Here is a 14214-nt window from a genome sequence, read left to right as displayed (position 1 = left end):
ATGGTACATCGTCTCAATTTCTCTGTGTGTCTCTGGACTCTGCTCACTATATTTTACCAGGCACTCTTCATGGCCTAGTGCATTATGTATTGATTGTGTGTGCTGCAGTACTCCAGGGCAATGCTGATGATAAATCAATCAGCTCATGGGGACTTGGAGTGACCAGTTCCCACTTGGCTCCTGTTGACCCTGCAAGCTAAAGCCCTAACAGTTCCTACACAGACAGGCAGTTGAAAATTTGCCAGACTGTGTTGCAATGGCTAGTTAAATTTAGCTGGTTAAACTTCAGTAGTACCCTAACACATGCTCTGAGGTCCCAAGCCTTGGCTGTAGTCTTAGGCTTTTTTCTTCAGTCAGCTGGTTAGCTGACAAATGCAGAAACTGATCATCATGCATAAGAGCATCCAAACCAAACTACTAAAGCTTTCATACATACACATTACCTAGGCATGGAACCCTAGGAAGGCTACATTCAATTCAACCTCTCTATGCAGCTTTGGCTGAGACCGACAAAGTCAGAGCAGACCAAGATTCAAACCAATAATCCTTTAGCAGATTGGTCCCACTGTGCTCTAATCACATCAATAGTCCAGACAGTGTACATGTATGAGACTTTGTCCAAAATGTTGCCCTTGGTATCTGACTGCTGGTTAGCAGGACTGTGTCATTACACTGCTGTTTAGAAGTATTGTGGCATTTGATTGTTGGTTAGCAGTATCCTCCCTGTAAAATGCAGTGAAATGCTATGTGTTGAAAGTCACATTTTTGATCCATCGACATATTACGAATTATAAGATTTCAATTGCAATTTAAATCCTAAATGTTACCTTTGAAAATATTACAAAAATTTTCAGCAACCTTTTTTTCTAAACATTATTTGCTGACACAGAGAGATTGTGAAGCATTTTGATCCATCTGGGAAAACCATAACACACAAAATAATAAAGTAATAATGAAAAAGGTACCAACTGGGAGAATTTCAACCTGCTACATATACCCAGACATGAGCACAAGCTCCAAGATAATAACTCAGTGACTCTTCCATAAAATCTAGGTGAAGGGCCAAGACTCATATAATGCAGAACACAGGCAATGTTGCGAGGAGCAGGACAGAAGACAAGACAAACAAGGATTGATGTCAAAAAGGCTGTGGAATAATTGACGATTGTGGGACATAAGATATAAGCCAACACAGCCATCACATCTTTTAAGTAATAGATGAAAGGTGTATTTTGAAGAAGTAATCATTCCCAGCGACTTGCGAAATTTCACATCAAATTTACTCTTTCGGTGAAGTATAATTTCCTTTTATGATAGGTAATGATTGTCTGTGTTATTGATGAATCCACTCGACCTCCAGTGGTTCGTAAAGGCTCTAATTTCTTACTCAAGCCTATAATGTAATCAAAATCTCAGGTTTCTACAATTTGACATGATTATCAAATTTCCTTGTAGTGGAAGTCTCACAATCTTTGTGCTCTTCACAGGAATTTATTATTTGACTTCAGTGCTACTTCTGAGCACTTGGCATTAGTCTTTGATGAATCATATGTTAGCAAAGCTGAATTTAATTGGGTAGATTTGTCTGTAATCAATTTACTTGGTGAAGAGGAGAAAAATGAAGATTACCTTCTTACATACGTAATCACCAGGCAAGTACACAACTGATTTCAGTCTGAGCAGCATATCACATATCATCTGTCTGTCACACTCCTGCAGAGACATGACAATGCAATATAAAAGTACCAGTTGAGGGAAAATGTTATGACTGCACATCTATTTGAGGTCAACAAGATAAACTGTTACAGCAGGTATGAAGCTACAAACGCCCAGAAAATGCAGTCAATAGCAACCTCTTCACATTTCTTGCTCAGTGAATTCTGAAAATGATTAAAATGACCTGCATTATATGTAATAAAATGGCTGAACAGGCTTGATGGACTTGCTTGTTTCCCTACAGGATGTAGAGTCATTACAGTTAACCATGTGAAGCAATATGGGACATCCTCCTGAAGTGAAAAACACTATGTCAAATGCAATGATGTTATTTTATTTATTATTATTAAAATGGCTTAATCTTGTTTGATCTTGCTATGTCGATAATGTCCCTGAGAACAGTATGGTTGTTTCAGTGATTTTTCCCTGTGCTGTAGTACTATTTGCGGTATTGCTGAGGTCCATATAACTATTCATAGTTACTCAATTGGTAGATTTACAGGGTGACTCAATGCAGTTTAATGTGTGTTATTTAACAGATTTCTTGAGAAGAAATGTGCAATTATCAAACATCTAAAATAGTGACAGCTTCAGCCAATATGCTCGGATTTGAGCTAAGAGGCAGTGCCTTGGGCAAAACTCATTCAAAATCAATAACACTGTGTGCCATGTGTAACACGTTACTCATGGAGATTCATTTCAGATTCTCTTTGCAAAACCGTACAGCCTTTCGATTACTGTAAGAAAATAATTATTACAGATGTTATCCTGTCACTGATACTTTCTATCTATTGAGAATTTACCAACTGTGACAAATGCTACAGTCTAAGGCTGGAGGCTGCTAAGTTTTGGTATAATCACTTTGGTGGGGTAAGTAATCTCATTTTTCCAAAACACACTACTTTATAGAGAATTTTCTTCAGCATTTGCAATAAACGTATACTGGCTATAAATATACATGTTGCATTTTCAAATGAATATATATATATGGGGACTTTTTAAATTTGTGCTTTTTGAGGTAGTAAATATTAATGCTTTGTAATGGATCAATGTTCATCTTTGGCATCCAATTTTACTATTATATACAATTTCAAATCTATTCCAAAAAGAATTCTAAATCTAGTCTCATAGGACATGTCTACCCACCCCCCACCCCCACACCCCCATTGTACCAATGTATATATTTTCATGTCTCACACTAGCTATCACTTTCACATTCTAAATTTTCACTCCCAATTTAATGTCAATGTGTGCTGAATTACCTACTAAGCCAAGAGATATTGTATTGCTGACTCAGATAAAAGGCACATGGAAGAATTTTGGCTGAATCTTTGTACTGTTTGCCATGTTATCTGATACTTTCTGCTATTTGAAAGAATATAAATAAATTAGGTTATTCCACAATTATTGGACCTAATCTGAATTATTCTGCATAATTTTGGACACTCTTCCTTAGGAAATAACTTCCAGAATGAAGTCCATTAGCAACAAGTTATGTCTTCTGTGGAGGATAATACCTTCAAGTGTTTTACAGAAATAGAATGGAAGCTCAAGCAAGGAAAGAGTTGACTGAAGGCTTGGTTGAAGAGCTATGTTTTTAGTGAAACTTGGAGGCTATGGAGAGCCAAACTATAAAGATTAATCAGGAGAGAATAAAAGAAATCAAAGGCCCCAGATTCCATCCAGTCTTTGGCTGTCAGATAAACAGGCCATTCAACCCAGCTAGTCCGACCTACTATCCCCCTACCTACCTGCCCGTACCCTCCGTTCCTCTGGCTCCGGTCTGCTCCACATCACCCGCCCCAACCGCCCTACCATCGGTGGCCGGGCCTTCAGCCTCTCAGCCCCTAGGCTTTGGAACTTCATCCCCCAGTGCCTTTGCCGCTTCCTCCCTTTCCTCCTTCAAGGCCGGTCTCAAGACCTCTCTCTTTGACCGTGCCTTCAGCTTCCCTCTCGACTTTCTACCCCCTCCTCGCTCCCTCCCTTCCCTCCCCTCACCTGACCACTTCCCCCCTGCTCGGGTCCTGACCCAACTGTCTAGTGCCTTGGGACATCCTCCCGACGTGAAAGGCGCTCTATAAATGGAATCTTGTTGTTGTTGTTGTTGTAGTCTGTATCGGTGTTGATACTCCACATGGATTTCTACCCACTCTTTACTCTCTCCATACCCTTTTATTCCCAAAAATTTTTAAAATTTAAGATTGTGTAGAATTATAAATTTTTTTTAAACCCAGTCTTAATTTAGTTTTCCACAGTACTTAAAAGACCTGCCCTCCAAGATTGAATTTACAGACAGGTAAGGAGTGTGTAGTCTCCCGCACTAAGGAGGGAGGCGGGTGATATTTTATTGGTGGAGAAAAGCGATTGTGGTCAAGGATTAGTTATCAATAGAATTAATTACTCAAGAACAACAATAACAACAAAATTACATTTGTATAGCGCCTTTCACATCGGGAGGACGTCCCAAGGCACTTGGTAGACAAAGTTTCAGACCCGAGCTGGGGGTTGGGATCAGGGAGAGTGGCGGGCAGTGGGGAAGCAGGGAGATCGAAAGCACGGTCAAAGAGGAGGGTTTTGAGATGGGTCTTGAAGGAGGCAAGGGAGGGGTGAAGCGAAGGGCCTGAGGGATGGAGTTCCAGAGGGTGGCAGAAGGCCTGTCCACCAATAGTGGGGTGAGCGAGTCGGAGGACATGAAGCAGGCTGGAGCCCGCTGAGCGGAGGGAGCAGGAAAATTGGTAGGGGGAAGCTAGGCCATGGAGGGCTTTGAAGGTGAGGACCAGGATCTTGAACTGTAACTTTTGAGTGATGGGAATGAAGTGGAGTAGGACGAGGATGGGGTTGATAGAGTCAGGGAGCCTGATGCGGGAGAGCTCACGGGCTGCAGAGTTCTGGATGATCTGCAGCCTATGGAGGGAGGAGTTGGGGAGGCCGACAAGCAATGAGTTTGCATAGTCAAGCCTCAGTGTAACAAAAGCATGTATGAGGGTTTCGGCGGCCAGTGGTGTGAGACAATGGCATATCAAAGAAGACCCCAAGGTTCTGGATTGGCTTAGTAAAGTGGAGGCCCAACCATGGATGGTGATGCTGTCAGTGCCTGAGGTGAGGAGGCGCTCATGGGAGCCAATCAGGAGAGTCTCGGTCTTGTTGACGTTCAATTGAAGAAAGTTAGCTCTCATTCAGGATTTGATGTCTGACAGACATTCTGTCAGGACAGCAGTGGTCCTGGAGTCAAGGGTGGAGGCAGAGAGGTATAGTTGGGTGTCATCCACATACATGTGGAAGCTGACCCCATGTCTGCGGATGATGTCACCAAGAGGGAGCATATAGATAATGAAGAGGAGGGGACCAAGGACAGAGCCCTGAGGAATGCTGCACAAAACGGTGAGGGGATAGAGGAGAAACTGTTTGTGAAGATGAAGTGGAAGTCACAGATACAGAATCAATTGATAGAGGGAGGAGAAAATTATACATTGATTAAGTAAGGCTGTTAAGTGATTTTATGAAATAATCATTGCATTTGATACTGTGCCTTATCACTTCGTTGAGACATCTCAAAGCACTTCACAGAATATATTGTAAAGTGGAATTGAACCCAGGTCCTCTCACTTGCAAGGTGAGTGCGTTAACCACTATGCTATAGGACTCCATCTTGTTCATGGGTGCCTCATCAATAAAGAAAAAATATGAAAGATATTCCATCCAGCCTTTCACCTCAACATCCTTCCAGTATGCTTTTTACATGAAATGTTATGGACTCCATTTCATCACCTTAAGAATGGGACCAAATTATACCCACCTTAAACAGGTCAATTTTGCTGACTGTAGCGAAGCTTACGTCCATGGCAATGGCTAATCGCATCTCACTTGGCAACTGTTCCAACAGCTCAGATTCGTCTGAAATAAACAATGTCTTTTTTCAAGGAAAGGCCCATAGGCTGGAAATGAGAAGGACTGTGTGGGCTTATTACTTACCCAGGATACCTTGTGATTTCCATGTGTATTCATACCATGTCCGCACACGATTGTGTACGATTTTTGGAATTGAATTGATGTTCATGTAGTGCACTGTGTTGTCCATAGAGCTGCGGAAATAATTTTGCGCAGAGGTAGCTGCCCCAATAACATCCCGCATCTTCAAATGAGGGAAACAGAAATCTGTCAAACACTTCAAAACAAAATCACCAGTGAGCTCACTACATTAGTAGCTTTAAAATAACTAGCATGTGGTAAGTATGGTGTTAAAACTTCTCACACATTAAACATATTGCACATTAAAAGTTGCAATGATCATTTGCAAAATCTGAAGAAAATCCAGCTAAAAGGGGGAATCTAGTTTGAAATATGCGATATTACTCTTTCAGACTGCTATGGCTGGGTAGTTTGGTGCGGTTGGGAAAACTTTCTGTAAAAGATAGTCCTATATCATTAATTCCACAACACTAATATGGCAGCATCAATATGGTTCGCTCACAGCCTGAGTTTAAATTTTCACTTTTATATTTTAAAAAACTGCTCTGTCATTTAATTTAAGGGAGGTTGGAGATGGAACAATTATTTAGGGAACAGGGATAGGTCAAGGGAGGTTTTTCTGAGTAGGGATTGATGATAGTATTACTGTAATTTATTTAAAGCAGAGCATCTAAGCATTTGCTGAATTTCATAAATCTGAATGGAATACTGAAGATTTGCAAAAAAAACGCTTCATTGAAGTCAAATTCCCATTGAAGGCAAAGCTAGGTATTCAAGTATTTTGTGATAGGCATCTTACTATGAGATATTTTATTCACCACCAGCAGTGGATTCATTCTTTCGTCCAGCCTTAGGCTTGGCACCAAGTTGTGAACTATTCTTAGATTGATAGAATGAATGCACTGCAAGGAACAGTGATTCATTCTTAGATATTATGTCCATTTACCTGACCAATTAAGCTGGAGAACACAAAGACACCTGAGAAATAATTGCACCCCTGAAAGATTATTTCAAACACAGTGACTGGTTCAGGAAGACCACCAATAGTAATCAAAGTTCGGACTGCCCAATAGTAACACCTCAGGTACCTGGAGAACACAAATATTTTCAGCAAGTTGAAAGGGCACATTGTTTAAATTAGTAAAAGAAACTGTGGGTTGTCTATTCCACAACCCACATTGATGTTAGACACAGACTAGTGCTTCCTTGCTTTGTAATTTTACCAAGTATTGCCTTGTTCATCACTTCCAGCAATAAAGTGATGTGACAGTGGAATACTGATTCATACTCTTTGCTTCTAATTGTATTTACCTCGAGAAAAGGAGATTTCTGTGTATTCACAACTATAGGGTGATAGACTTTTAATTCCATCAAGGTTCCAATGGACCATCTGAGAACTGTCAAGGGACCATTTGGGAGCAGTGCTCAAATCGATTCAGACACTCCTGTGTTTATACTACAGTTGAGTGAACCAATGATACCACCTCCTGAAGGTGGGCTCGTAACCACCTGCACACAGTGCAGCAGTAATACAGAAGAGCTCACAGTAGATCGGGGAATAATTGGTTTGTTTTGCTTATTGTACATTTGGAGATGTTCCTGTTGGATGTTAGGCAGGCCAGTGTAAAAATAAAGCAGTTTAAGTTCATTAAACTAAAAAAAAGACACAAAAAAGACTGCTTTGATGAAATGAATTAAACGTTTTCAAGAAAAAAAGCATAATATCTTAAAATAATTTAAAAACTCTTTTTTTGAAACACAATAGTTAAATATACCTGACCAAGAATGGCTGAAAGAATAAGAGCTCCAAAAAAATAGTTGCATATCTGAAATATTTGTTCATACTCATTGGTGGGGAATGGAAGCTCACCAATCATCAGGAGGGATTTCTCTGCATAGAGGAAACAGCTGAGGTAGCTAAACGAATATTTATCAGCAAGAAGGAAGAAAAAAAGAAAGATGTGAAAAATAAATATACAATATCAGAATATTAAAAGCAATAATTCACCGTCATGTTACCTGAAAAGTAAGAGAGAATTTGAAACTATTCTATATTTTCTATAGCAGTGAGTGATTTCAAGGTCACAGCCGAGCCCCAATATCTGCTCACGGGAAAGCTCTCAGGATTGCAAAGGTTTCTAACCAGCTTCTCATCAAAGATAATAATCTCAATCTTTCTCGATAAAACTATCCTGTTTGTATCCTGAATCCCACAAACATCCCAGAGTTGGTTCCTCTGATGTTAAACCCAGCACCTAATATAAAACTGAACCATACAGATCTGGATGGTCCCAGGTTAGTTCCTTTCTTGGGGCTGAGATAGATGACTTTAATCAGGACAGCAGTATGGGGTTACTTGAATGAGGGAGCAGAGGACATTGCTAGCTGATACTTTTAGAACCACATGATGGCATGAGTCAATGCCTTAAGAAGCTGAAAGAGCAAACTGGAAGACAGATCAAAGGAACACATTCCATTGCAGATTGTCTGATCAAGATCTGGGGACGTCTATACTAGAAGTATGACTGTAGAATTTACAAACTCAAAATGCAGAGATGTGATGGCAATAAATGGCTTTACTGTTAAACTAAACTAATTAAGCTTCTGTTACTTGTTTGTCAACAATAACATTCCAATAGGAAATTGGGATAGATCTACCTGTTTCCTTTACCATTGTAGACCCATTTAGTGCTTCCAATGCCTTCATACGTTGAAGCCCAAAAATATAAACTTGCATTTATATGTAGAACATAGAGCAGATATCCTGTTGTTCGTACAACTCTGTAAAGCAGAATGGAGGGTTTGATTGTGTAAGCATTAGTGACAGAAGACTTCCTCTGCAGTCATTTTAGAATACTTTGTCTTATGTCAGATTAGGATTCAATGTTATGTTTTTTTCAACATACATTCAAATCATAAGCATTGTATTTTGAGGTTAAAATAGTTGAAACACCACTTAGACCATTTTCATTGTTAAAATGATGAACCTAACTTGGCACTTTGATCTGTGTACAGAATCTGAAATCAGAAGCGGTATTGCACTATCCACTGAATATATTCTTTGAAGCTGAATATATTGTGTGACTGCTTACCTGTATAGGTAAGCTTTTTTCATGAGCGACTCCACTCGATCACTGAATTCAAAGAACGAAGAGTACTAGAGAAAAGTAAAAACCCAAGAAATTTAAGTTGAGACATATTCACTAGGGTGGAATTTGTGACTCTGGTTGTGCTTTTTATGGTTTATTTGATAATTGCAATTAGGTGGAGGCAGACCCTCCAAAAAGAGGGTATCGTCTGCTGCCACTTCATTTGAAGCCATTTTTTAATATAACTTTTTTTTAAATGTAATTTGTTGCTAGTCATTGAAGTGACTTCTATTTTGTTGAATATTTGTTTTCTGGGCTTGATCCGATTCAGCTGAATGAACTTAATTCCACTAATCCATAGGGAAGCTAAGCAATATTAACCACAGTTAAACAAAATATCATGATGCATGTTTTGATATATGCTTTACAGAATTACTTCACACAAACCTTGCTCTTGTGCTTCAAATGTGGTCCTGTAAAAGTACTGGAATAGCAGTGAAGTTGAATTCTCATTAACTGGGGAGCTAGGTTGCCAAGAAATGCTATACTTGGAACAGAATTTTGTCTGGATCGGGATTTTTACAAGCCTATTTAATTATTCATTCAGCAATTCACATTGAACGATAGTCTGGGGAAAACGCCATAACAAAGGAGTATTACATCACATCAGGAATGTCATACAATGGAATGAACAGGAAACCATTTGATACATATAGTAATTCAATCCTTGGATCAGAATTGAGTTTGGTCATGAATGTGCTCATTTGGAGTCAGAAGATCACAAGCAAGGTTTGGATGAAGAAGGTCCTTCAGACCATCTGACCTAATCACAGCATAAATCTGTTTCCTGAATAGCTTTCTGGCCTCAACCATCCTTCCTGGTAATCATTTCCAGTAATTAATTAACTTCCAAATAAAGAAATACTTCATGCTTTTTGCCCCGAAATTACCTTTTGGAACTCTAAATCTACTTCCACTTTCTGTTGTCTGATGTATGTCAAAGTATTTAAATTGCTAAAGTAAATCCCCAAATTAAGCTCTCATATCGGGTAAAAATACAGTGTTTGCTTTGATAAAAAATATTGGTGATATCTAACATTAGTGATAATTATACCAGTGTTGGCAAGGTCCTAATAAATGATTACAGTGAGTGAACTGTTCATCCCTGCAATTATTTTCAGATGGTTGAGCCGAAACCAATTATTGCGGTCATTGAGTGAGGCACATGAATTTGAATAAATTTAGGGGCAGTGTTCACCCATAGCAGTCATTAACTAAATTATCACCAGGAGCGTAATATATCATTTGTTATAATCATTGATGCCCCAGTTTTTAAGTGCTCCCTGCGTGAAGTGCTATGTAAATGCAAGCTGTTGTTGTTATCACAGCATATACTGCATTTTTCACCAGTGATGATCATAATATCACATGCCACATTTATTATCACTATTCTTGACAAAATAACAGAGTACAAAATAAATCAGCTAATCAGATTTTGCTCATTTGTTTTTATGGTATTTTTTGATTCATTTTCAAAAAAGTGCTTCTGCAAACACAAAAACAAAAAACAATACAAATTGCATTTATATAGTGCTCTTCATCTAGAGTAATGTCTCAGAGCTTCACAGAGAGACAATGTCAGGCACCGAGCAGGGCGATAGGGAAGGGGGAGGAGGATGACCGTAGCAGTGTTGAAAAGGAGGGGTTTTAGGCAGCTTTAGAAGCAAGGTAGAGAAGGGTGAAATGGAAGGATTGAGGGAGTTCCAGGGGATGGGACAGAGTGGCTGAGTTTGCTGCGTAGAAGGGGAAAAAATCACAGAAGTAGGGAGGGGCAAAGGCATGAAGGGAGTTGTCAAGGGTTCTCAAACTTTCTGGACTCAAGGCCCCCTCAGAATTAAGTATAAAAGCCTCAAAGTCCCAGGGCATTTGGTGTCCTGATTGAAGATCCCCCATTAGGGCTGCTTGGGCTTCCTACAGAGCAGAGAAGCCTCCTTCCCTTTCCCACAGCTTCCACAAAAGGCTGCCCTGAAATACCTTGCACTGGAATCATGGGAGCACACCTTTCTCACCTGCTCTTCAGGCTCTGTGGGCTTCCATAGTCCAACTAGGCTTCCTTAGCCTTTGGACTTTCAGTAAGGCCCCCACCTTACCTATTGTAGATGACAGGGAGGATCTTGATCCCCAGGACAGGCTTGAATAGTAATTTTCCAACCATTATCTTTCTCATTCAGCATTTTGCTGTTGTACATTTAAAAGTCTATGTCAAATTGAAAAGTAAAATTAATTTCTCCAATTTGACTTTCTCCACGACAGATTTTGGAAAGTCTAAATCAGGGAAAAGTAATGTCTAGAAAATTATAACTCATACCTGTGACTTGCTCATTATATCATTGATTGATCCAAAGCTGTTTTATTTTGGTGATTCAAAGATTTACAAAGAATGTACAGCATGGGAAACAGGCCATTCAGCTCAATCAGTCCTTAGCAGTGTTTATACTCCGCACAAGTGTTCACCCACTCTTCACTCCTCCCATACACTTCTATTCACCACTCCCTCATGTGAAGTGAAATTTGGGATACTCTAAAATGCCACATAGAGTAAACCTTGACCCAGGTGGAATTTCCCTCTATAAAGTCTACTCAGCATAGTCTCATGGCAGTATGATCTCTGTTTCTAGTTTGCCTAAAATTGAGATGTCTTCTGATGTCTAAATTGCAAAGCATTAGCTGATGTGTAAACAGCGGAAAAACATTTGATGAGTTGTTTATAAACTCTTCCAGTTGTTGGTGAGTCCAAAACAAGGGGCCATCAATATAAAAAAAGCACAGCAATGTCCCACCAAATATCCATGGATTGAATGACAACAACAACAAGATTACATTTATATAGTGCCTTTTGGGAGGACGTCCCAAGGCGCTGGATAGTGTACAGCATTTCAGACCCAAGCAGGGGTCAGGGGGATAGAAGGGAGGGGAAGGGGGGTGGCCGATGGCATGGTCGAAGAGGAGGGTCTTGAGGCGGGACTTGAAGGAGGCTAAAATGACCAATTTTCTTTGGGAGATTGTTGGCCAGGACACCAGGAGAAATTCCCTTCTATTTTCGAATAGTGTTATGTGATCTTTAACGTACATTTAAACAGGGAGATGGGACTCTGGATTAATGATTCATTTGAAGGATGCACCTCGGAAAATACAGCACAGCGCTCCCCCAGCACTGCATGGAGTTTCAGCCTAAAATATGAGGTCAAAATCACAATATGGGGCATTAACACAACTACTCTCCAAAGTTCAATACCAACACTGAATAATAATTGAAATACATTTACCTTTAGCAAGCGATTCATTCGAAACAGTGGGTTGCAGTCAAGCACCAGATATAGTAAATCAAATGGGATTACTGATGCCAAATCATACTGTGGAAACAAAGTTTAAATGAAAGAAAACTGTACATCTGATTTTTGCAATAAATAATTTGTCAGGTTACGTACAAGTAATGGTTTTTAATCAAGATTGAAGTGCAGAGCTGTTATAAAATAATTCACAATAGCACATATTTGCTTATAATGAGGTTGCACTGCAAACCCCATTCACTCTTGCATGCATACTGCTGGCCCCACATTTAGTGCTTAAATGGGCAACTTTCGGGTCATTAACTTATGATCATTAGACCTAATGATCTGAGAGTCAGCCATTTCCCATACTAAAAAACGTTTGACTTCCAGAGGTTTCTGCCAATGTCCTGTTTTATGCATATGCGGCAAACAAGACGTTTTATTGACAGTGACCTGAAGACCCAGAATTCTGACATTTTGTCTTGTAGTATTGGGAACTGGCTAAGACAGAGAATGTGTGTATCATTTATCAAGCCAACTACATTTTGTGGATCCCAAGTGTTGTAACAGAGCTCCACTGTTTTGAATAATACTTACGTTGAATTTCAATGATTGTTGATAATTCTTCTTCATTTCTTTTCTGTCTTTCTAAAAGATAAGAAAATGGAAAAATCAATCAATCATCCTGCCAATGAATTATTTTTTAAAAAATTGGTTATTGTTTGTATTTACGATGTGAAGAATATCAGTGCAAGAGAATGGAATCTTTGCTCGGGGATGGGAAAATAAATTCAATACAGTTGGAAGAGAGAAATCATTGGGATGCAATTTTAGGGATCCAAACAAAGCATTAAAATGACGTTCCACTGTATGTTATGTTTAACCAGATTAGTCCAGGTCCAAATTCCTTCCATACTGAAACTCTATTGAATGTAAGAGAATAACAATCCTTGCATTTTTAAGGGAGTTGCTCCAGGTGTCCTGGCCAACAATCACTCCGATAGAATTTAGCATTCATCTCATGGTTGTTTGTGGGACATAGCTGTGCACAAATTGGCTGCTGTGTTTGTCTTACAGACACTTTACAGTAAATTCTTTGAAGATCATTGAGACATTATGATGACTTACTAAGGGCCTATATCAAAGAAAGGATTATTATATTATTATTGATATAGCATCTTAGCAAGTTAAAATGTTTTAAATTCATGAGAGGTTCAGAGAAAAATGCCTTTCATCCAATTTGATTGCATTCTTGCGGAATACCCACCTTTAACTCACAACAATAAGCTGTTTTTTTTTAAATTGAGTCCAGTCTGGCCTCAACCTTCCTTCCTGGTAACCTGTTTCAGTCGCTAATTACCTTCTGGGTAAATAAATACTTGCTGAATTTAGTCTTTGCAATCGTAAACCTATGTTCCCTTATTCTGCTGTCTCGGTGCATCAAAAAGTCTTCTTCTGGGCTTACTTTCTCAATCCCATTTAAAATTTTATACATCTATACAAGGTCCCCTCTGGACATCTCTTTTCAGGATTGAAGAATTCTTGTCTTGTCTAATCTTTGCTTATAGCTCAATGCTCTAACTCTTATTGACACAAAGCATTTCAGAAATCTTCTGTTAAGTGATAGCAATACATAAGGCAAACAGGATGCTGGGATAATTTGTCAAAACTGTTGAGCACAGATTCCCAGAAGTCAAGCTCTGCTCAGGTCATACCTGGAGTATTACAAATAATTCCGATCACTGCAACACTACGTGCCTGGCAGGCCCAAGAGGAGTACAGAGAACAACAGGATGATTATAATAATCCTTGTATTTGGTATAACGCATTTTATGTCGGGAATTTACTGTGGAGTGTCTGCTTATTTGAATGTGGCAGCAATGTTCCACGAATAGCTATGAAACAAATAGCCAAGTTTATTTGTGGGGCTGTTGGCCAGGACACCGGGAGACCACTGAGTCCTAGTGTTAGTCTTGACGGAGTGTGAAGTATTGTCATTGTTGAGCTACCGAATGCTAACTTGAGAAGTACGCTATATAAATGCAAGTCATTGTTGTTAGAGGATTGTGTATTTGGAGGCAGCTGAATTGCACGTAGCAATATTCCTC

General features: G+C 39.4%; 1 protein-coding gene across 1 annotated transcript in view; it reads right to left on the bottom strand.

Annotated features, from left to right (window-relative positions):
* The window catches only part of LOC103184971 (cyclic nucleotide gated channel subunit beta 3), a gene marked incomplete at its 3' end in the record, with an annotated part of 47852 nt that overhangs the window by 13127 nt on the left and 20511 nt on the right, over positions 1 to 14214 (bottom strand). The window contains exons 8-15 of the mRNA XM_042331658.1: positions 12704 to 12754; positions 12101 to 12187; positions 8778 to 8842; positions 8344 to 8466; positions 6632 to 6773; positions 5689 to 5848; positions 5513 to 5610; positions 1630 to 1713 (exon numbers count right to left, since the gene is read on the bottom strand). Coding sequence (XP_042187592.1) covers positions 1630 to 1713; positions 5513 to 5610; positions 5689 to 5848; positions 6632 to 6773; positions 8344 to 8466; positions 8778 to 8842; positions 12101 to 12187; positions 12704 to 12754 — 810 coding nt within the window. The remainder of the gene's footprint in view (positions 1 to 1629; positions 1714 to 5512; positions 5611 to 5688; positions 5849 to 6631; positions 6774 to 8343; positions 8467 to 8777; positions 8843 to 12100; positions 12188 to 12703; positions 12755 to 14214) is intronic.

Source organism: Callorhinchus milii, unplaced genomic scaffold (assembly GCF_018977255.1).
Source record: "Callorhinchus milii isolate IMCB2004 unplaced genomic scaffold, IMCB_Cmil_1.0 Scaffold2, whole genome shotgun sequence".
NCBI classification, from domain to species: domain Eukaryota; kingdom Metazoa; phylum Chordata; class Chondrichthyes; order Chimaeriformes; family Callorhinchidae; genus Callorhinchus; species Callorhinchus milii.
The sequence above is the reverse complement of the archived record's forward strand: the minus strand, read 5'-3'. Positions and strand labels throughout refer to the sequence as shown.